Raw genomic sequence first — 24,035 nt, forward strand, 5'->3', positions numbered from 1 at the left:
TCCAATGCAACGTTGTCAATTCTACTTGAGCAGAGTATGGAGGGGGAAAGAAAACATCAAACCTATAACGCCAAAAACAAACAGTTTGAGGAAAAGCGTCGACGGTAACGGTTCGTTAAACCAAAATGAAAGGCAGTTTTAAAGTGGGTGATTTAGTTTGGTATGTAGCTGAAATCGTATACTGTATATTTAGTGATTTGTTACTTTAATTTGGGCATTGTGATTTACAGGGCGCGGATAAAAAACCACCCGGTTTCCGTGTGGCCTTCTCGGGTAAGTTGACGATCAGTGATCTAGCGTGGTTACGTCACTGCGTGGAGAGTTTTCGTCTGAATACACGCAAATTCAATGTAAATGTATTATTTAGACGAATGGTAGTGGAGCTTTGGACCTAACGTAATTTGAAAAGCGTATCGGGCGAGCGGCGAAAACTCTCTTTTGCTGCGCGGGTTTTGTTTTATGTCTCATAACCTCAAAAAATAGAATTTTACAAAAAATTTGTGTTTGGATTTGTTTAAGTTAATGTTGTACGTCTTGGTTTAGATTGAACCGCAGCCGGATAAACCCAAAAAAGGACAAGTGTATGTCTTCTTTTTTGGTGCCAAGCCGGAAGAGCAGTTGTAAGTAGAAGACAATTTCAAATCAAAATTTTGAGTACTTTTTCTTGAATCACAACTTTGTTTTATAGTGGTTGGGTGGCCAATAACGAAGTAGTCAAGTATGACAATGAATCGAAAGCCAAATTGGAGCAGGCCTCTAACAGGGCTGATTTTAAGTTGGGAGTAGAACAAATTGAGGCTGAATATTTGAAGGCAAGTTCCATTTCATAAGTCAAGTTTTCATAGCTCGTAATTAATGAAGAAACGCCCATATCTCACCTATTATTTTACAGTTTGCCAGTTCAAATGATGAGGAGTCAGAGGAAATGGAAAATGCTGAATCTACTAAAAGAATACGTCAAGTAAGAAAGTAGTATTTAAATAAAATTTTATATTATTTTCGTGAATCTCAATATTTATTATTGCAATTTAAATTCTGAACAAAATGTAATTATTTGTAGCCCACTCGAAAATTCAGCATTGAAACTGGGGAGACTTCTGCCTCTTCTCCCAGAGCTATAAAAGGCAAAAGGAAGATTCCCTTGGATTATAAAGAGAATGATGGTCCTAAACAATATAAAATGGCAATTGTTGGGGATAGTATAAAAGATGATAGTATTTTCCCTTCGAATCCCAATTTAAATTCTGACGACAAGCCTGTGAGTGCTTTCAATACTTGTCTGTTACAGTTAATGTTCCAATGTGGTTTTGTATTTTAGGATTTGTCAATTATGGACTTTGCTGGAATATCGGATGTGCAACCGTCCACATACACTATTGGTTTCCTAGGTTTGGGAGTCATGAGCCTAGGCATGATCAACAATCTGATTCAAACTGGGCATAAAGTGAATTTGTGGAGCAGGGATAATGATAAGGTGAGTACAAATTCTTCATTTATCTAACCTTAAACATTGATTTTTCAATTAATCTGAAATGTTCATATACTCTACAAGATTTATTTCCAAAAAAAATATTAAGAAAGCTTTGTCTGGAAAATTAGAAACCAGTGAAACGTTTTTTCTTGGAATAAATAAGAAATCACGGTTTTCTTTCTAAAGAGTAGATGATAATGGTGATGGTTTTTAGTACTTGGCTAAGTGATACTCTCCTATATTTGGATAAGATTCTTAAGATTCAATATGTGAGTTGGGCTTAGCAAAGCGCAAAATAGGTATATAAAAACACAAATCAAAGCATAAGAAATTTTCCTAACCCTTTTATTAAATAAGAATCACACGGTAAAAGGGGAAAATAGCCATTAACAACAGTAACTCTCATTCATCACAAAAATAGACTTCTTAGAACAACAATAGCAAACATGTTCCACATTTGGTACCTTTAGAATATGACAATAGAAGGATTTGGGAACGCCGTACTTCATTTAGTATCACACTGGAAATCTGGAAAGTGACTACAATGATAATTTTGCCTAAATATTATGTTTAGTGCTTGACTATTATTAATTCTACTACAGAGTGAACTGCTTAACTACGTCTAATGCCAAAAAATTGTTGCTTAAGAATCTGGAATTAAAACTATTTAGTATCAGTCTTCCAGCAGTGAAGTAAACTAGTGCAATATGAAATTTGCACATTTTTGAAGATAATCCTACAAAGAAGTTTCGTGATTCACTAAATTATTGTCTCCCCCAGCACCAGTGTCGATCGCGTCGTTGCTTTGCCCAGGAATATCTTTCAAGTCCTTAGAGATCAATTCCTCTTCTTCCGCAACTACCACACAAACACTCACTAAGTCCTCCTTAGAAGGACTCTCCGGGTTAATATAAGCTTCTTTCGAGGTGGAAGGATACTCCAAAATAGGCATCATTGGTCTGTTGTCGATGTAGTTGATGTGTATTCCGGCCAAAACATCCTCTTCTGGGGACATAGCTTTCGACCCCAAAGACCTCTCGGTGGGGGTATAATAAAGCGACAACCGGCTTTGAGTCAAGTTCTCGCCCTCATCCCCAATTTCGTCCAAATTACTCAATTTCTCAATCTTCGATTTAATGTAAAAGTCTACGCTTTCCATGTCGCTGGGATCGAAGACGAGACTTTCCGCCCGGCCGCAGGTACCTGCGCGGCAATTCTCGAAATAGAGGCTCGGAAGGTTTTCCAGCACTTTATTAAGGGTTTGTTGTTGGTATTTGTAAGTCTCGCGCAATTGTACCACCTTGTGAGCGCTGAACTTGCGGATTTTGTTGCGTTGAAACACGTAGTTTTCCCGCACCCAGTTAAGTTGTCCTGTTGAGTAATCGCGCACTTTGCGCACTTGGTCGCAATATTGTCCTCGTAAAGTGGAAAGGTGCTGACTGCCTATGTCGCGGAAGTCTTTAAGGTGTTTAGTTTGCGATTGATAGCTATTTTGGATCCACTCCACTTGTTGGGTGCAGTTATCCTTTATTCGAGTCACTTGTTGAGTGTAGTTGTCGCGTAATTTTTCCAGCTGCTGAGACTTGTAGCGCTCTATGTTGTCCAGCATAGTGTAGATTTGTCGAGCTCTAGGGGAGACACGGTCTCTCTTGCAAAAGCTGCAGAAGTTGTTTAGGATTCCGAACCTGATATGGAAAATTAATATAAAACATTTTAAGAACTTTTTATGACCAAATATAGGGTTACTCACTTGTTAAGGATGTAGCGGAGGAACTGAATAATAAGAGTAAGTCCCAAAAAACCGGCAGCACTTTGGGAACCCACAATTAGACTTACGATTCTGATGTGGTTCCAGTCAGTTGGATCAATATGCAAAAGTACGTCTTCAGTATGATTTGCCACGGGGTTACTAGCGTAACAATAGTAACGACCGCAGTCACTACGCGTTACATTGCGAATCCACAGAGTTCCATTATCCAGAATCTATAAAAATATGAAATACATTAAAAACGTCGTTCTCGAAATAAATTCTGGAAATTACCTGAATTCTAGGAGGGATCACCCTTAAAGGCGTCATGAAGGAGTCATGAGAGTGCGGATGTTTGTTAAAAACATCCGGAATTGACGCATCAGGATTCCAATGGAACACCTCCCTCTTCGGTGTAATCCATGTGATGGAAGGTGGAGGATATGCTGAATATCTGGATTTTTTAAATTAAATTGCTTTTAAATTACATATGACAATTATTGATAAAATAATATTTGAAGATATCTAAATTTCAGATAAAATATTTTAAAACTGCAGTAAATGTATTTTGAACATTAAAATTTATATCTGCAATAATAAGTGACAAAATTCAATCTCTTGGGGTCGATTAATAATATTCGAATAAAATACTACTAATGCTTTTTAAACCTAAAAAACTTTAAAGTTCTAATTTGTGTGGGGGTGGCTTTCCTCTAAACTTCGTTGGATCCCTAGTCAACGTGGGCGGTACTCAGTTCGCCATAAAATCCATTTAAAGGGCATCCTTAAGTCGTAAAAATAGAAATGCGGAACAACTGCTATAAATAATATAACCACATTTAGGGTCAAGTACTGATCTTATTTAATTTCATGGGAACAAGGACGGTTTCTTGAAATTAGAGTTACAGTTAGCGGCTTTAAGCAGTCTCACCTGCATTCTAAGAGGGCATCGGATTTGAGGCGATAAAGCCTGGTAGGAGTCTTGTAGACGATTTGAGGCCTGGTGCAGTTCAAATGACGCAACGTAGGCAACATATCGTTGGGATAAGCATCGGGGCCGCAAGTTAATTCGGACATGGACACATTGGCCCTTCTGGCGTCTGTCCAATCCGCGAACCAGTACATGCGACAATCGCACGCCCATAGATTACCCGCCATATTTAAACGGTGCAGCCTGCAAGATGATTATGTGTTATTGGCAAACCTAATTCAACCCTAGCGACAAACCTCGTTAAATTGGCAATGCTGTGGGGCAAGAAAGTCAGTGCATTTCCGCTGATGTCCAGTTGCTCCAACAGCGGAGTGTCGGCAAAAACAAAGTTCTCGACTGCTTTCAACTTATTGTTATTTCTTAGGGATAGATTACGCAATTGAGGCACTCCTAGTAGCTCAGAATTGTGAATTTCTTCGATGCTTGTATTGTCCAGACTTAAAGAGAGCAAACGCGGACTAAAGTGCATCAGCCCAAATGTCAGTTGAGTGAACTTATTCCCGCTCAAGTTCAACTTAACGAGATTTCTCAATCCCCGAAAAGTGCCGCTGGCTAAATCAATCAAGGGATTGTCAGCTAGGTTCAGGTACTCAAGCTTATGAAGGGAGTCGAACAAGCCTTGCGCTATATGGTGTAGAGAGTTACAGCCCAAATCCAGTTTTCTGAGTTCGGTGAGATCTGCCAAGGCGTTGGAAGTCAACTTCGAAATTCTGTTGCTGTTCAAACGCAAGATTTCGATGTATTTGTTGAACTTGAAGAAATGGTCCAGAAAGGTTGCTAGGTAGTTGTGGCTCAAGTCCAATTCCGTCATATGTTCCATGGCAAATACCTTTAGATTTGTTTAAGCAAATTTTCCCTTTTGAAAAGAATATTTTCACCTGAAAAGGGAGTGCCTGCAAATGGTTGTGACTCAAGCTGAGCGTCTTCAGTTTCTGATTCTGGAACACATATCTTGGCAGATCGCTAATTCGATTGAAGGACAGGTTCATGTGCACTAAACCGGTGAAATTGAGGAATTGGTAGTTTTCCAGATCGCTGATGATATTCTGGCTCAAATCTAAAGTCCTCAGACCTTGTGGATGAAGTAAGCATTCTTTCAAATGCTCCAGATCTATTGAATGGTAGATCGGTGTATCAAAATGCGTGAAAAAATAATAGAGCTGGAAAGTGTCTGAATAAGGCTACTAAGAAGTGCATCACTCACCACTCTTAATCCATTGAAAATGTCTCACAAATGTTAAATCCACCGGCCCTTCGCTGACATTTGTGAACTCTAAGTGAGTGACCTCATTAGGTAGGTTGAGACCCTGCGCGGGACGATCGACGCAGCGCAACAGGGCCGGTTTGACGAACTCACAGCCGGAAGACGCAGTGATGGTGGCGCCATGGCGCGTGTGCATCGACGTGGAAGTGACAGTAATGGAGAGAAGGATGGCCCATGCTAAGAGATGGCGCCGCTGGGTAAACGACGCCACCATGCCGGAGCATGTCAGCCAGCCCAATAAAGGCATTGTGGCAAGATCATCGTCTTCAGGACGCTACTGCATGAAAAATAATGAAGTTCAATCATGTATTCGCCCCTAGCCGATTGTTATAACTATTGACGTTGCAAGAATTCCCGTTTCTGGGATACAGTCGAAAGAAACGGTATAATAAATTGATACTAGTAACACTTGATTATTTGATAAAATCGTCGATAGTTCGAAGGTCGGGTGATGTAATGTATTAACGAGCTTATCGGGCATTTTCTACTTCTCTTTTAGCATTATTGGTTTTCAATAAATTCATGAGCCGTTTCATGAATTTTCGCGGTGTTTACATAATGCCCATATGATGCAATGAAATTTGTTGGTAACTTAAGAAGTTTCCGAGAAAATGCGATTTGTGTGTGCGCAATTTTCTTCCAGGAAGCAGTTGGATCCATTCCAGAATTTTGCGCAAAAATCTTTATTTATACCTTTTCTCTCCTTCCAAGGATTCTACTCAATAAAAGCCTTTCACTTAATATTATCGATTTCGAGTTAAGCAATAAATAAATACGAATTTGCAGCCAAGGTTAGCGGGACGTAGTAATATAGCCCGAAGCCCCACTAAAATTTTGCATGTAATCTGTCTGAAAATAACCTCTCAGATGTTGTTTGGTGAGTAAGTCTGCCCACTTGGGTCATGACGAGTTTTCTCATTCATGACGCATAATTCTTCTATGGCAATGCGGCCCTTGAAGGGCGCTGATTAATTGAGAAAGGTCAAGCAGGACGTAACTACGTCGGCATGTAATGAATAATTGTTGCCGAGTGGTAAATATTTTGCTAATCAAAAGTATTTTAATTGGCGAGTTGTTGTAACCGATTGTGTAACCGAATTAGAAACGGTTTTGTCTAGTTGTGTTGCTAATAAGTGAACGGTTGCAAAAGAAAATTGTAGTGCAGGGAAATGAGCAAAGGCTTGTTGTAAATTATTATAATAACGTGTATGGTTCATACACGAAAGACTTTCGAGAATCCAATAATCGATGGAACTTTTACTTTTCGTAACTAAAAATATTGATTTCGGGATAAAATTAGAGAGAATAGCCTTATTTCCCAGGCAAAAATGTTCAAACCGGACCAATGTCTCCGGTTCAGTCTTGTTTGCTTTCCGTTTTAATATCCGGTAAAAATATATCAAAGTACCTCGCTCACGAGAATATGATTAAGTTAGAAATGGTCTTTATGCTGGTTTATAGGTGATAAACTCAATAAAGTGGTCTTAAACCGGAAATGAACACTCCTGTGTCCATATATGGAGCCCTATGTCTCCGGCAAGAAATAAATGCAGGATTTTTAAGTTTATCTAAACTTTAGCCGAGAAACTCCTATTTTGCCCGAACGAGTAATTAAAAAAATTTTGCGTCTCAAGAATATTAATTTCTGGCACATGACTGATAAGAGGAAGCCGCATGCATTGTTTATGCTTCATGTGATAAAAACTTTACTATCAGGTACCTAATTACATACTAGTTTAGGCAAAAATTAAAACGTCCTTCATCAATTACTCCATTAAATTTGCTTGGACTTTAGATTACAGGTACAGAAATTGATTAAAACTCATGAATAATTACCGATCGAGGCTGACAAAATGTAAACGTGCAGGTGTAATAAGTAAAAAATCATATAATGCTTAATTGTTATTTAAATACTGGTTTGGATTGCGATCATGCCCAATAAAGTTGCGAAAAAAGAATATGCCTATATGTGCAAACATCATTTAAAATGCCATTTTGGATTTCAATTTTTTTCATCGCCATGTGGAATTCGAAAAAAAATCGCCATCTTGAGTTTATTTTTGTCTTACCTCCATCTTGAATTTTTTAACACCGTCTTATGTTTCCTCTTTTACACCATCTTGGATTTTAATTTTCTTATCACTATCGCGGATATAATTTTTTTTTATCATCGACCTAACTTCCAAGTTTTATACAGCTGCCGCTAATTAAAAAGCACTTATCACACGGTTACTTTCTGATGCGTACACAGAATACAAACAATAGTCAGTAATCTTCATTGTTTTGTTATTAATCAGCGAGCATTTTGAATAATTCGTTTCATTATTATTATTTTCCCCCAATGAACACGAACTTATTGACTTATTAAGTAGGTCTAATTTCCATCTAAGCTGCCTTACAAGTAATATTATAGCAGAGATATCATCCCGTGGTGAAATCGCCACTCCGATTATATCATATTGTAGTCGAGAGAAAGAGCTGTTTGGTGAACACTAACCTAGACCAGATCGTTCAGCGCACACGAAAAATTAGTCCGTTTTATCGCAAGATCATCTCAGTACACAGCTGCTGTCTTCTTACGTCACTTTTTGTCAATGAAAACTCAGACAAAGCACAATCGCCAATGGCGGAAAATGGTGAAAATTACCGAAGAAAAAGGTCGACGTGCTCACACGGCGTTTCACATCACCACACGGCCTACCACGGTCTCCTTTGACTACAGCTGTTCAGCTGTTTTGCGTTTCGCCGATCGGCCGATGCGCAGCAGCACCGGGCGAGTCCCATTCTGATCGATTGTCGCCCGAAGTAGGCGCGTCGTTGTCAGATTGAGCGTTTAAGATGAAATTCTCGTATTTAACACTTGTCTACAACGACAATTAAAAAAAACACCATTTTGATGTCATCAATTGTACTTTCCACTTCATAAATTAGCACCTGTTGCTAGCATGCAGTATTGTTATTTTGACATAACTTCCGAGCAGAAGTTGACTTCCTTTAAAGCGTAGCCATTTTTGCAGGCGCTTTGTCGATGTGACTACAAACAAGATGGCGTTAAAATATTGGAAATTCAATATGGCGTCAAAAGTTTGAAATCGAAAAGATTTAGTGGCTGGGAAATAATACAAACAAATATTGACAACTTTGACTTAAAGTATTGGCCGCTTCTAAAAGATGGCGGTAGATGATTTTGATTTTTTTTCTTAGTAAAAAATTGTTTCAGTGTCACAAATTGAAGGAAAAAGCCGATGAAATCGAGGAAGGAAGAGTGAATGTTTGCGTAGCCCCCTGTGACGTAATGAAGGAATCGGACATTGTCTTCAATTGCTCCTCTGATCCTGAGTCTGCAAAGAAGGTCTGGACTCTTTCAATCACTTTCTTCTGAAGTATATATTTTTCGTTTGATATAGAACGTTTTCAACAACTGCGGAGTGATCCACGAAAACGAGACTTTGGATGGTAAAGGTTTCGTTGAAATGACCGGGATAGATCCTCAAACTTCAATCAAAATCAGCGAAGCGATTCATGATAAGGGTGGCAGGTGAGTAACCATCATTCAGTAACAAATTCCACAAGTAAAAAATATATTTAGATATCTAGAAGCGCAGCTTCAAGGGAGTAGGGATGAATCAGTTGCAGGCACTCTGGTGATTTTAACCGCCGGTGATAACAGCCTGTTTATGGACTGCCAAAGCTGTTTTCAAGCTATTGGCAAATCCTCCCTTTTTCTAGGGGATGTAGGCGTGGCCAGCAAGGTCTACTTAATCTTGCAGCTGATGCAGGGTATGTCTAAAAAGCTGACAAATAAATGTCCTAGGTTTTTAAGTGGATGTGATGTAATTCAGGAATTTCCTTGGTTGGCTTGGCCGAAGGGCTGGTTCTGGCGGATCGTTGCGGAATATCCGGAAAAGATATCATGAATATTTTTAATATGACCAATATGGCGTCGCCGTATCTTACCAAGAAGGCAAACAAGATTGTGGGCAAGGATTTCAAGCAGGTACGTAACGGTTTCAGGTTTTAGTTCACAATATAAAAAGAAAAGACCACTATAAAAATCAGACTAAGCTTTTGAAGACGTTTTGTAGACATTGTGAAATTTGATTTCTGTTTCGATTACTTTAAAAATAGCTCTGGAATGAGTATTTTTTAATTCAATCCAAAGTATTTCTCAATTGATGCCGAAACGCCTCTTCTTTACCCTTAGCTGCAACATAATTTTCGCCACAACCATTTGCAAGTTAATTCTGATGTTTAGCAAAAATTTTAAAGTAGGTTTTCATCTCCGGACTTAGTTTGGTCAACACCAAACACATTCCTTCGATTCTCTAAGACACTACTGAGACTTCATATAATTACTAGAACATTTTTCCAACTTTTAGCCACAGAACTGTTCTTTCTACAGCCCTATTTCATCCGGCCCTCAAGTTCCATTTCCAGAATCTTTCAACGTCTCTATGTATGATCTGACGTTTATTCTAAAACTCTCCAGATTCTTTAGCTTTTTCATCAACCTTTTGGCGGGTTTGCTGTCTTGAAATAACCATACCATTTCAGCGATGGGGACACAGTATTTAGTCTCTCCTGTAGCATTGCTGAGATTGTACCGTCAAGACCCAATGCCTTTATGAACTGAATTCCAATCTTCGCACTGTTTCTTCGGGAAAGTGAATGTTTAGGAGCAGCTCCAAGATTTCTCGTTAATCGGCTATCCATATTCCGTTTTGTTTCTTTAGTGTTCCTAAATCTATTTCTGAAGAATTGCTTCAAGGTAGTACTTTTTCTGCACTTTAGTGCTATTTTATATTTTCTACGGATCTCGACACTTGGTTGTCCGGTGGAATGCCTTTGCTTACCACTTAGAGAAAAATATTAAAGTAATAAATTCTGAACCAAATATTAAATTTTTATAAGATTTTCTATTGTAGTTTTGTTCGTTTCAGGTGGAACAATCTATTAAAAACATGCAAAAGGATATCCGTCTCGCCCTGGGTATGTCCGACGACCTGATGCAGCCCTTAATGCTGGCCTCAGCAGCCAATGAAGTGTTCAAACATTCGCGCAAATTGGGTTACGATGACCATGACTGCTCCTGTATTTATATGAAAGCTAGGTATTGATTTATCATCGTTTTTATTGCGACACTTCGATATAGCATTTTAAGTTTCAGTTAGTTGTTAAGGAAATTGTGTTGGAAGGTAAAAAACATGAAAGTATTTTGCAGATTCACAGAAGGGTCATGACGAGTGATCATTTTCAAAAAGCCTCAAACAGGCGTTAAAGTATCATCTCTATACAATGTCATAAACAAGTCTTGGATCCGTTCATATCTTATCCATTATCAATAGTTGATTTTTGACAAATAGTAAATGGCTAATAATCTAGTCCCTACGTCTATAGTTTACCGCTTAATGTGAGGCTTTTTATAATGATCACACAATAAGAAAAAAAATTGTTAGTTTTATTAGTTTAAAGATGACTGACTCATGTTTGTTTTAACGGTATTCAGCAATCGATTTCCAAGTCGATAAAGCGCGGAAAATCCCTTATATGTAATCTGCCTAGTGGAAAAGTACACTGGAATAGTGAGAGATGAGAGACTAAACGATAGGATTTCCAAGGCAATTTTCCGTAAGCGTAATGGTTTTTTTTCATTTACCGAGCATATAAGTTTTCAAATTTATAATTTAGATTTTATAAGAGGAATTTTCTCATTGTCGCGTTATTTGTCTTATTTAATACAACCCAATCATCAATGCATGGCACAGTCGTGTGGAAGATTAGAGACAAGTATTCCGAAGAAAGTATTCTATTTGACGTATTAAGGATTTTTATTTAAACCCTCACAATTTCCTTAGAAATTCCAAACCTTAAGTGATTCCAGCATCCTTATTAATAAATATTATCCTTTTTTACAAGTGTTATATGTATGTAATTTGTCCGCTCCCGCTATTTTCATGCTCGTGACATGACGCCATTGGCGCATAGCCACTTTGAGCGTACACGGAAATTTGATGATACAGGTTCGATCAATTTCACCAAGTGTATATTTAATAACCAACGATTTCTTATTTAAAAAATACAATTAAAATATCAACTGAAATCTTAATAAACTCTTCAGTATGGTACCAATTTTTAGTAAATTCTTCTCAGAAAAACGATTCCAACTGTCAATTTCGACATAGTTAAAAACAAATCAAAATTTTAAAAAATGAGTAATTTGGTTGTTTTAAAAGATCGGCCTCTCGATCGGTACTAATTTCCTCGCAATTCATCGCGACTGAAATTGAATAATCTCTCGGCGTCAGTCATCGAGATTCGATAATTTCTTTCAATCAATCTCCGATTCCATGGATGGCGGCGGGTAAAGAGTCTAAAAGCGAAAGGAAACCCAAGAACGGGCATCAAGAGCGCGAATTCTTCGGCAACAAGAAATCGGGGCCCGTCACTCAGTGTTCGTGGGGCCGTGCCAAGGACACGGTTTTAGCGACGGTACGGGCCTGTAAACCACTGCCGCGTAGACAATAACCGATTATCTAAAATTCCGGTCGTTTCTGCATTCAAAATTCTCCACGAATTCGGTCTCTCGTACTAGTGCGCGTGCGCCTCCGGAGTAGCTGCGATAATCGCATTTTCGGATTACACTATGGTACAGTGATAATGCCCTTATTGCGTATTTCGTTTTGGCAATTGCCCTGCAACCCTCTTAAGTGAGAGATGCATGGCAACGCTGCAGCGTGCATTTGTTTTATAATCCCTTCCGGAAGCTGTTTGTTATTGGCTTTGTCAAAACAATGTTGCCATGTATTTGTTCCAACTTTATCAACTATGTCAAATCGACCTTTATTATTATTATTGTTTCTTTATCAGGTATTCACCTTCCAAATAAATTTTGCAAGGCACAGATTAGAATGTAGGCCTTTTTAATAATGTTCGCCTTATTTTTGCACTTGTATTAGCGATGAAGATATACTGGGGGTCAAATGAAAAATGCGCACTTTGAGTGGTAGAGAAGACAATTTGCGGTGAAGGAATATCAAAGTCGGTTTACTACATATGTGTCGTTTAAAGAACAGAAAAAGCCTCCTTATTTGGATATTTGTGAGGATTTTCAAGGCGAGGACACCATGATTAGACCGTCCATCCATAAGAATCCCCTACTGAAGGCAAACAGATCCAGGTAAGTTACGATTAATTGATATGGAGTAAAGTCGTATTGTTGCGTGTATTACAGATAAAAGTAAGGCATTTTAAAGAAAACATGGCCGTCCTATTGCGGCTGTGCGGTTTTAGTAGTATTAATTACGACAAAATGTGAAAGTTGTTAGCCGGAGCACAACAACATAACTGCGCGATTGGATTTTATTCACCTATTCGACTAAAATATGCGGGTTTTCTTTCGACTACTTTTACCGTTCGTCGAGTATACGTCTTCGATTTTTTTTTAATAGTTTTGAAGGAAAACCTTTTAATAGTCATAAAGGCCGAATAGGAAACCCGAAATTAAACGTTATCGATTCTTAAAAAGTAATAAAAAAGCATTAAACTTCTGACAAAAGTGTGAACGTCAATTTTATTAAATACTTAGAATTGAAATTGACCGCGGGCAATGGCATTTTTCGCATACTTAACGATTGTTTGACCTTTAATCGGTGCTACCTAACAATATGTATGGCGACCTTGCCCGCATTATATTGGCCGTTGGCACCAATAAAATTTGTTTCTGCTCAAAAACCATATTTTTATATGTATACACAAGCCGCAGAACAAAAAGAAGGTTCCTGAAACGGCTTCTCGAATGCGTTAGTTTTTGCCATGAGTTTTCAGATTTTAAGCGTCCATATCTCGGGAATCTGAGCAATAATTATTTGAAAAAAAAATGTGAACTTAATCGCCTCTTCGAGCTTTACAAGCCTGCAAAACCCGGGTTGTCATATCTTGTTTAGTTTCCGAAAAACAGGGGAGAAAGCCACCATTATTGGACACTTATATACATTTTGCAGTGCGTGTTTGCCCCATCCTTTTTTGATTTTCAAGATTATATAGAAAACCCTTCGATATTTGTGCGAATTTGAAATTACTGCCTTTAAAGTAAACTATCCAGAACCGCAGTTTTCAAGCTGAGTACGTCAATTGAGGTAATCAGATTCGTTCGGATTTCATCGGTCTCAAGAAAATTAATAAAATTACGTATTCTGCGCATCCACCAGTTAAAAACGTATCACCCACGTACTGTTCTAACCAAAAACCAAATTATTGAAGTAAAGTGAATAACAAATATCATCTTGCATTAGTTAAAAAAGGACCGACATATCTCCATATATTAAACGGAGTAGAATTCAGCTCCATTGCGGAATTGACATTAAGTACGTTTGTCTCAGATAATAAAACGTCATTCGAAAACCATTTTTCTAGGCTCAAGTGAGTCTCGACCAGGTGCATTAACCAGTTTCCTTAATTTAAGAGTTTCCTAAGCAGTTTATTTGCTAAAAGCACAACTTTCTATTTTAAAAAGCTATCAATCTAGCAATCACTCGGAACCAATCGTGTCGCCCTCTGTGTGCGACCTGGGCAACCACGGCGGAGCTCCGATTCCTCAGCTGCACTCACTAGACCTGCCATCCGGTTATCTAGTGCAAGATATAGAATCCATTGCGAGATTATTCTTTTAGTGTTACGTTTCGCGATTTTTTATTGTGTTTTCGAGTCAAAAGTTAGCCTTAGCTGAAATTAGACAACAAGGTTTTGAGTCACATCTAAGATGTCGTGAATCGGCCCCCAGGATCCGTCCATTTCGCGAAAAAAGGGGAAGACGGTTGCTGTCGAGGCGAAGTGAAATCTCAATGCGAACCAGCCGTGTTGCTTCCCTGCAGTTGTATTTTGATAAAATTATGTTGTCGGTGGTTGAGTGATCGGGTTAGGGGCGTTTGTGCCCGTTTAGGACGTCTAGAAAGTGTCGTGTTCGCAGGAAAAAATCGTCCATATTTGCCAGAGATGTCTCGTTATTTATAGACAAAAGACGGTCGTGTGTCGTCAACCAGCAAAATGCATTCCAATGGAGCATGATTTCGCTGAAAGCTGAAGAATTAAATGAAGAAACCACCTTGGTAAGAACAAACATGAGGGTTAAAACAGTTAATTATTCTGGGAAAGTCGCTGTATTTCCTCCCTAATGTTAAATGTAATAGTATCATTTAGGTGATTAAGGTGATAGGTATCAGAGTCTTCTTTGAACCATACATGGTTAACCTCTGTAATCTCCCTTTAGAGGTTTAAACTAACAGGCTCTATGTTACATAAGGTTTTTTTAGAAAATGTGTAAAGTTGTGTAAAATGTATTTTCCGAATAGTAATGCTTATTACGATACTGCTCCAGCCTTCATTCTAACCCTCAAAAAATGGATAAAGTGTTGGAGAAAGTACATCTCATTGCAAAAATGTGGAGCTTTTCAAAATTTCCCATCGTACCTTTTTAGCTACATATCACTTAATTTTTGTATTCCATATCTCCGAGAAACCTTGAGAGTATATATCAAAATGACTTCTCTCTTCAGTTGTGTTACCTGACTTTGTGCCCTAACACAACAGTCCTTAATAATGACACCTAAAAGGCAAATATTCTTTCCCTTATATCCGGTAACAATACGTTTTGTATTATAGCCTTTTTTTAACATGTAAACTAAGTCATTTCAGCAATGAATTGTTAAATTTGGTTGAATCGACAAGAAATACACACTCTGTGTCCACATTCAAACAATGTTTAGGTGATTAAGATTCAATTCACTATTCAATCTGAAGAATTCTTGAGACTGCTAGAAATATATAATTATGTCCTTCAAAGGATGCTCAAGTCAAGAAAATAATAATTATGAAAACAATGATCTAGATCTATTGATCTCTGATAATAGCCAGCAAATCTAATTGATTGAAGTTCAGCTGATAGGGATCAATCTGATCTAGGTCATCATTTGTGAAAAGGACTGTAGATGATGTGACATACTGAGTCACACTTTAATTGTAATGTTAATGCCTAGTACAATGTTAATCGTTGAACATGCATTCCAGTTCACTGGTTTATGAAAAGTGATTCTCAGGAATTGAAAATTTTTGTCATGATTATCCCTAGCAAGCAAGAGCAGTTTCAGACTATTCTTCCTTATAGAAAGTACTACATTTATTTCATATTAAACTGAAGTTTAACTAGTAACCCCTAAAACACCATTTGTAATTATATTAAAGTAGTGATTATATATGCGAAAAGTGGCTGTTTTGTATTGTCAGGTCAAGTGGACCTGAGAGTGCAGCCTGCATAAAGGTTCTTTATAATAAAGTGAAAACTTAATTTGCTATAGGTTACCTGACCTAGTTATAAGTGGGGCATGTTTTGAGTACTCAAGAAGGAAACAAACAAATATTCAATTTAGAAATAATAAACCTCCTCAAAAATGTATTCCTATTTATTTTTGTTGGTACTCTTCTTCTAAGTGAAATACTGGAATAATAAATGGTTTTATCTCAAAGTTCATGGGAATGCAACAATTCTCAATTTTGTAGCATCTCAATAAATAGGTGGGAACATTTCAGAATTCTAGGCATTGGGGATCAAGGTTAGTTCAGGTTTCATGCTAGTAATGTAATCTGAGTTAAATATAATATGAAAGCGTTTTCTCAGGAATAGAAGCTTTACAATTTAAACTTTAAGTGCCATGTCACCTTTTGGATAAAAAAAAAAAATCTATTAGCAAAATCGTCTGAGTCACCTCCGTCTGAGTCTGAATCTGTAAGGGGTTGTGGCACCAATGAACTTGTCAGGAAATCCCTTCCAAATTATATCTATCAATTTGTTGTTAAAAATTTCATAAGAAATTGGATTCAAAGTCCTAGTATTATAGTAAACTTCTGTCAAGTTTTTTGATGCAAGCCCCTATAAAAGAAAAACTGTGAAGCTGGAGTAAATGCTAAAGATAACACGAACGCCCTAAAACTTGCAGTAAATTTTCAAACCTTTAAAAAGAACCATTTTATCGTTCTTAAAAGAAACTTATTTTGTTGTGACACATTCCTGAAGAAAGACAAAAAAGGGCAAAAAGGTGTACTGAAGGTTTTTTTTATGTTTTGAAGAATGCAGGAATGATGCACCTAGTTGCATACAATGAGTAGCTTTCTGTCTCTTAAACTCTCGAGCTGTAAACTGAATGTATGAAACATCTTCAGACATGTTGATGTAATGTAATTTTTGCTTTATGCACATTTTAAAACGATTTTGAATTATACAGTGTGACTCACAAAAATTGTAAAACTGTCAGTTTTAATTTTTTTCATGGAAACACTTTTTTGTAATTGGATGCTGTATAGAATTTTAGATGTATTTCATATAGCATTACTTATGATTAAAATCTTCTAAAAGCAGATATCCAATAGTAACTCTTAATACGACATCTTTTAATTTTTTATGCACCTTTGAAATCCTTTGAATTGTAGCAACCAGGTCTTTTAAATCGTAACTTCTATTTGTTTGCTTAAAACCCTATAAGGGTTTCAATCAGGTAATGCCATAAACTCAGAATCATAAAGTTTCACCGAATTTGAAAAACAACATGTACAGCAGCGCATGTCGTCAAGTATGTTTGCTTTTAAGAGGTAATCTTACACGTATTTTTATATACATATATTATAGAATAGAAGAGGATGGAGCTCCGTTTTATGGAGGGTCCCTCATTTCGAGATATCAGTAAATAAACCTTTTCTGTATAAGAATGAATTATCGAAGCCATGACATTATCTTTATACAGATTGAAAATATTTTTTGTGTGTATTTAAATACACCTAGGTCCCATTACCGAAGTACCATAGAGGAGCCTGCAAGTTCGTGACGCGGCTTTAATTGTTCTTCAGATATTCCTTTGGTGTTGTATCAAAGACAGTATATCAAAATAAATTCGTTTCTGTCAAAGCTCTTAAAGACAGAATAAGTAAGTAGTCCAATAAGGCCCATTCAACTTCAAGTAGTGTCTCATATTGAGCAGTTTTTTGATCGCCTAATACAGTGCAGAGCTATAAACGTTGGCCCCATCTCTTAAAGTGAGTTTCGGCGGAAACGGATTTATTTTTATGCACTCTCCTTAATGTAAAGTCAGAGAAATATATCCACAGGGTGGGAGTCTAGTGATCTTGCCGGATCTCTTTGGTACCATGTGTCTCCTGATCAAAACTGGGTGTAGTTGACATACCTTACAATACAAAATTACTAATCTGTTTAGAGACGACAAAACGATATGACCCAAATAAATTATTTTGTGGATACTTGAATATCTTAACAACTATCAAGATCGGCTAAAGGTCATGGCAATATATAGTAGCTGTGCAATGGGTAAATTGCACACAGATGCAGAATATATATATGCAATATATATTGCATAGCTACTATATATATATATATATATATATATATATATATATATATATATATATATAAGCCAATTCTGTTTCTCAGTATAATATAAAGTTGCTTATAATGATTTAATAAGGCAACTAAAGTATCTATTAGTACCTCTCCAGATTAAGTATTCAGTGAGAATTTTACAAACTTGATGTTCTTATTTCTCATACATTATTCATATTATTTATCATCATTGAGCATATCCTGAAACTTTTAACCGCACTAAAATCACATTACTGATGCTCAAGTCGTATCTCTACTGACTAGTACATTTGTTCCGATTCTTTAATGAATTCATTAAGAGATTGGTTGATCCTCAATTTAATAAGGAATTTAGCAAATTCTAGATTATATCTGGGCGAGAGTCTTAACAAAGAGGACGGTTCGAACGCGCCTTATCTTATCAATTTATTTGTTAGGCGTTCTTATTTGTGATAGCAAGGAGAGTAAGGTGCAATAAATCACTATCGGTTTCCAACAATTTAATTGCCGATTTTAAACGCATTAATTTTTGTTTGGTTTTTAAGGTTCAGTTTCGTAAGGGGTGAACGTTTGGTGCAGTAGAGTTTGTGAGTATGTAATTGTATGCTACTTCAGTTTTTGGACATTAAGAATTTGAAGAAATAATTGATCGATTTTAGCGGAGAAAAGAGCTCCTCCAGCTCCGAAGAAAAGGTCGTTAAAAGACGTTGAACGTGGGTAATAAATTATAAACTATGATTAAGTGTTGAAAAAAGGTTTCCTGCAATTGCCCTTCGAGCTGATTTTTGATAAAACCTTGTTTCGAGGAAATTTACTACGAGGGTTGAGAGAGTGTTAGGGTCAGTAACACGTGTTTATGCAGACGACGGAGTCGGGATGTAGTAGTAAGACGAAAAAATGGGGTGAGAGCCTTAAGGCGACGACCCTTAATCTATTTTCGTCCCTCATATTGTCTTGTCGCTAAATATTTGAAAGCCATAACGCGGGGGGTTCGGTTTTTGTCAAATGCTAACCTCGTTAGCTATAAATAACCAAACAAAAATAGCGGGACAAAAATACGTATATATCCGACAAGTAAAATAATAAAAGGTCAGAAATTTCATGTGCAGTTTGCACTTAAGTTGCTTGAACGCGAAGCTGAGGACACAGTTATCATAAATACACCTGTGGTTTCTCCATGGAGTCGATCGAATTTCACGTCTAAAATTGCATTTTCCAACTACTCGGGAAAGTTGCCGGGATCCGACAACGGCGCCGGCCTCAGGAAAGTGTGACGTTGCATCGGCTATCTACGTCACTCGTTGCCGCTGAACTGCTAATTGTGTAGGAAATTCGCATCGGGTTTACGTCAGAAGGTTGAACAATTATTATCTGAAAGGGCCGTTTGTTTAATTGTTTAGTGGGTCGTTGGGCAGTTTACCGCGCTAGATTCATATCGCACGCACTGCGTAAAAGATTAAACGAAAAAACAACATTGTCCTGGGGCGACAACAATAATTGTTATAAAGCGATAATAAACATGTTTGTTTATGTAAGCTAATCAGTGCAAGAGATAAAGTAACTCGTCGGTCGGCCGATGCTACCACCGAAAAAGCACGTAACTCATTACTACACATTCAAATAATTATGGGTTGGTTGGGTATAGTGGCAACCGCGCGTTTGGAGAATAATTGGTTGCCAATTGTGTTAATTTTTCATCGGTTATTTCCCGTAAACGTAGTTTGTTTATTAGACGAGGAACGTCATAGATTACGTGCAGGCAAGAAAATTCCTTTGCGACGACTCTCATTTACGATTACACACACAAAATGGCGACGCGGGCCGCTTTTAAAGTGAATTCGAAATTGACGTCAATTTTGGAGGAATACTGCATTAAACATAAAAAAACAACAAAGTGAATTTTAATCAAAGAATATTTTCAAAGGTTCCAAACAAGTGTCTACTAGAAACCAAGCCGTACAGACCCATTGCTCGAATTGCCACTTCGCCCGTCCATCCATGGTAAAAAATGGGACCGTAAAATGTGTATATCGGGCAAAATGAACATGCAAAATTATAGGTAAAAAATGTTTGAAAACTTTAATGCCTCGGTGATCGAGAGGCGGAATTTCAGAGTGTTCGCGAAATGTACACATTTGTCTTTCATACGTTTTTAGTTAACTGGTAAACTTTGTTTTCCTAACACTTTTGTTTAGGTTGACGAGGGCTTTTTGTCCGAGCGCTTAGTAAAGGGTATTGTGTGCAATTCCACCGTCCCGACAATACCATATTACCTATTAAAATAAAAGATTGTAGCACGACAATGTCGGATAGTTTATTTCTTTTACAACATCGCCATAAAACTTAATTTATTATCCGCGCCACTGGCCTGAATTCGAGCCACTGTACTTTTCTTGGTGAATACGGAAATCTCGGCTCGATCATCGTTTTTAGCGTGGCCCAAGGACCTTCGGTACGACGCGCAAGTGATTCACAATTGTTTTTTTTTGTCGGATATGGCATTCCAAAGCCTTATTCGATAAAAAATGCCAAAATATCGAAACGTCGAGGGGCGATACACCAAACAGCATTTATTGCCTATAGGTGAGGATTCGGGTATAGGAACATCATACATCATTTTAAAAGAAATTTAATTGTCTTTTAATGCATTTGCTAATTTACGGGATGTTATTTAACGGTTGGCGATATATTTATATATTATATGTAACTGTTGCCTGTCTAGCTGTACACATTTTTCAGGGTTAAAAGTGGAAATTAATGTTTTTGCGAGTAAATCTTTTTTGGGGTCGTCGATTAGCGCAGATAAATAAATGTTGAAATTCGGTAGTAAAGTAACCACAAAATAAAGCGACTAATTGAAGAAATGATCGAAAATAAGATTTGAGCTTAAAATCTCAGCCAAAATCGACACTTGTTTTCCATAATGTTGACTTTGACTCACGTTTCAAATTGTATTTATGCTTAATTTCATTCTCTATCTATTCGTAATAATCAATTGCATGACCGCAAAGCCGATTTGCTTGCAAATTTCCATTTTGTAATTTTATTACTTTATATTCATTGTAACTGCTTCTGCGTAAACGCTGAAAAATCCAAACTTAAATTTTACTCACATAACAGAAATTTTCTATTATGACGTGAGAATGAGAATTTGCTCACGGATTGCTGGCGCCGTATTGGTATTTTGGAAATCCGCCTGTGCCGACATTTTTTAACCGAATATCCAGTTGTCTCGTATCATTGCAAAGGAAATTTTGGGCTCTTTCCAAACCTTCATAAACCTCTTCAACTGCGACTCGATTGCTAAATTCCGCTATATGGTACAATGCAGCTATTCGAAAACCATATAAAACCGGACATCAAGACGATTTTGAATTTATCATTCGTGCAAATGCGATAATATAAATCTCTTCATTGCATGCGGATTACTGCAGGGTAGTGCGGCCAATCGATACAATAGCGCTGCACTAATTCAAATTTACTAAGAAAATGCTAAACCTAATTCTAACCAAAAAGCGCACAGTTATTAATAACAAATTAAGCGGAAAAACATCGATGCAAATTCCAAGGATAATTCTAGTGTCGAGACGGCAACGTTGCCGGCGAGATCTTATTTTGGATTAGTCGAGGTCGGCACGATCCTTAGCGCGGACAATTTTGTCATTTGCTCGTCGCAAAATGGCGTTTATGTCCTGATTAATCGGTGCGTAGACACGCGAAAACGGGTGTTTAACGCACGGGGCCGTAAAAGTGCGTGCGACATCGCCCTGGCGGCGGGAAATTCAAACGCGCGCCCCCTGACGACATCGGCGAATAGATAGTGGTTGCGACGGAACGGCGACATGTTCCTATAGTGATCTCTAGTGCTATTTTCGAGTGCGAAAAGAGTATTGTCGATCAAGGTCGCAAAAAAGTTTGTTTTGCGCGATATTGTGTGTCGCCAAATAAAATGTGAATTCAACTTTACTCAGGTTGTGAAGGTCGCTGTGATTCAAAGTGGTTCCAGCGCGGAAAATCCCCATACATAAACCTTTAAGGATGTACCTGTCAGTGCTCGAAACGATGGCCTAAATCGTGGATTTACCTTACTACTCTTTTCTGCAACAGGTAATTCCATAACAAAAGCTGTTCAGAGTTCGATTCAGACCGTCGGTTGTACGAATCGTAAATTTTTATGTTGCTTGCCACTTTGATTTAACACTTGTATAATACTCAAATGGTGGTATTATGGTAATTGGGGTCTTCAAGGATTTTCGTTACTTCTGGGTGGTGCGGCAACGTCGCAAAAGCAATAACGGACCTGAATCCTAATAATTGTCCATAGGGTGCTGTCTGTCAGGGGGTGAATTTGGCCTGTTCCTATCTACTGTATATTAGACCTAAGAATCCGGTAAATGCGGTGGTTTAATGTAAATTGATTACCTGCTGCAGTGTGCTTATTAGAGGCTTTGAATTATGGTTGAAAATTAGGGCGAAGCCTCAAATTGCGATGCCTTTGCATAATACAAATATAGCGTTTTCGACATAGAGGCAAAGCATTAATCCCTATCAGGCACCGATCAAACGAAATATGAGTTTCTAATGAATACGCTCAAAAATTGCAGTGTTCGTGCTTCTTTTTCCTCCCATCATTCCTCTAAAATTAAACTGAATTCATTCATTGCCTTCAGGGTCGCTATTTGCCCCAAAATTTCAATAAAGGTCCCTTCAAGACAAAATCTCGTTTGTAACCAGCCTTTCACTGTAATTTTCTTCAGCCGATTTCAATGGAATCCTGGTTGTTGGAGCGTCTCTATCGAGGCCTCTATACGCAGCTCTAAATATCAGTTAATTATATAGTTGCATGATAGAGGCAGTTTCTAGTTTTTTTTTTTTTTTTTAGCGTCGAGCGAGACCGCCTTCGTGAGCGGGAAAGGCAGGCCCGAGCAGCACAAATGTCGGTGGTAGACCAAGAAGGGGTCTCTTTGCCCCTTTTCAAGGAACCCCGTAGGGTAAGTACCATCTTCCTTTCAAACCTCATACTAAATTCGTTATGTTATTTGCTCCTGGCTGAAAACTTATCCATTGGTAATTAATTACACACATTACACGTAATTAACGAGGCAGACCTTGACTCTCTGCAGCGATCGTGATCGGACATAAGACACAAACACCATTTATTTAGCATTAAAACACATTGAGCGTTTTAGTTTTAATAAAACTACTAAACATTTGTCAAACAGTCAATTAGCGTGCCCCGTGAGACATGGTTGCCACTCTTCCATCACCTTGAACAGGGACATTCACCCATCTTTCAGGCAAAGTTTTTGAATTTTGATGTTGTGCCGACAATCGCATTGTCATCGGTAATTAGCCCATTTGGAAACTTGCAACCATACAAGTTAATCTGTAAAAGAGTTAAAGCAGTTCCTAGCTAATTCGATTTATTAGACTCATTTGAAGCTGCATGCATTTACGTGAAATATTCTTTGTCGAAACTCAATTTACGCCTCTCTGCGTTATTGAGTTTTCTTAAGCTTGAATTTTAGCATTTGAAGATAAATAAATTTCTCCAATATCAAAACAAGTTCTGCAAAAACTGAGAATAAGTTTTGAATCGTCCCCCATAGCTTAACGCCATCCTTCAAAGCCTTTGCATGTATCTCTCTCTTACTCGTGGAGATTCGCGTAAGTTTGTCCTTATCACATACGAGGGACCTTTGTCGATTTTCACAGAATCCAGATACACTACTAGTTTTAACCAGTTGCTATGTTCGCCAAGTTATTTCTGGAATAGGCTGTATTTTCAATCATTTTCTGAAAAAGGTAGCGTCACACTGGCCGAAAAGTCCAAGGGCAAAAAGCCAGTAAAAATACGTTTTTTCATACAGAATTCATAGTTTCTGGAAGATGGCGATTGATGGTACTCAACTTTTCCCATTTTCTTGGCCTGAGCTTAATTCATGAGTCGTTTAACGCTCTTAATAGCAGCCGATTTCGTTGCGACTTGGCGCGTGTATGGTTTCCGTTCGTTGAAATGCAAATTGCGCAGCTAATTTCTCCACCGTTTTAATAAATTTGATAAACGGCCTGCATTTCTTAATTGTTATTCCATTTCAGCAAAAAGCACAAAAGGTTTCTATCGTTGTTGGTCGGTGCACACGA

At 37.8% G+C, this 24,035-nt stretch overlaps 3 protein-coding genes across 5 annotated transcripts in view; 2 read left to right on the forward strand and 1 right to left on the reverse strand.

The window, feature by feature from the left end:
* The first annotated feature begins 41 nt into the window (after positions 1-41).
* On the forward strand, positions 42-11,291 carry LOC136347718 (uncharacterized). Its single transcript, XM_066297960.1, has 12 exons — positions 42-160; positions 231-273; positions 544-620; positions 689-812; positions 893-961; positions 1,061-1,258; positions 1,319-1,474; positions 8,694-8,825; positions 8,881-9,011; positions 9,063-9,253; positions 9,316-9,470; positions 10,414-11,291. The coding sequence occupies exons 1-12, from the start codon at positions 126-128 to the stop codon at positions 10,588-10,590; spliced, it is 1,488 nt and encodes a 495-aa protein (XP_066154057.1). The 5' UTR covers positions 42-125; the 3' UTR covers positions 10,591-11,291.
* LOC136347716 (immunoglobulin domain and leucine-rich repeat-containing protein 2) lies at positions 1,803-8,248 on the reverse strand. Of its 3 annotated transcripts, none has more exons than XM_066297958.1 (8): positions 8,121-8,248; positions 5,414-5,750; positions 5,088-5,320; positions 4,446-5,038; positions 4,150-4,392; positions 3,513-3,672; positions 3,222-3,454; positions 1,803-3,156 (listed from the first exon to the last, which is right to left on the reverse strand). In XM_066297958.1, the coding sequence occupies exons 2-8, from the start codon at positions 5,718-5,720 to the stop codon at positions 2,208-2,210; spliced, it is 2,718 nt and encodes a 905-aa protein (XP_066154055.1). In that variant the 5' UTR covers positions 5,721-5,750; positions 8,121-8,248; the 3' UTR covers positions 1,803-2,207. The 3 variants fall into 3 exon arrangements, with proteins under 3 accessions (XP_066154055.1, XP_066154054.1, XP_066154056.1); XM_066297957.1 differs by having other exon boundaries at positions 7,971-8,206; XM_066297959.1 differs by lacking the exon at positions 8,121-8,248 and adding an exon at positions 7,543-7,960.
* Positions 11,292-11,948: 657 nt separating the features above from the next.
* lilli (lilliputian) overlaps positions 11,949-24,035 on the forward strand; it is a 31,552-nt gene continuing 19,465 nt past the window's right edge. Inside the window, exons 1-2 of the mRNA XM_066298414.1 lie at positions 11,949-12,650; positions 22,774-22,882. Of these exons, the coding sequence (XP_066154511.1) occupies positions 12,598-12,650; positions 22,774-22,882 (162 nt within the window). The 5' untranslated portion in view covers positions 11,949-12,597. The remainder of the gene's footprint in view (positions 12,651-22,773; positions 22,883-24,035) is intronic.

Source organism: Euwallacea fornicatus, chromosome 30 (genome assembly GCF_040115645.1).
Source record: "Euwallacea fornicatus isolate EFF26 chromosome 30, ASM4011564v1, whole genome shotgun sequence".
Classification (NCBI taxonomy): domain Eukaryota; kingdom Metazoa; phylum Arthropoda; class Insecta; order Coleoptera; family Curculionidae; genus Euwallacea; species Euwallacea fornicatus.

Excerpts from the sequence above, each read along its gene's own strand:
- LOC136347718 (XM_066297960.1), top strand. The coding sequence starts at position 126 with ATGAAAGGCAGTTTTAAAGTGGGTGATTTAGTTTG. Across the intron at positions 1,259-1,318 it reads TAAATTCTGACGACAAGCCT|GATTTGTCAATTATGGACTT; the intron begins GTGAGTGCTTTC and ends TTTGTATTTTAG. Across the intron at positions 9,012-9,062 it reads ATTCATGATAAGGGTGGCAG|ATATCTAGAAGCGCAGCTTC; the intron begins GTGAGTAACCAT and ends AAATATATTTAG.
- LOC136347716 (XM_066297958.1), bottom strand. The coding sequence starts at position 5,720 with ATGCCTTTATTGGGCTGGCTGACATGCTCCGGCATGGTGGCGTCGTTT. Across the intron at positions 3,673-4,149 it reads GATGCCCTCTTAGAATGCAG|ATATTCAGCATATCCTCCAC; the intron begins GTGAGACTGCTT and ends TAAAAAATCCAG. Across the intron at positions 3,157-3,221 it reads CTCCGCTACATCCTTAACAA|GTTCGGAATCCTAAACAACT; the intron begins GTGAGTAACCCT and ends TTTCCATATCAG.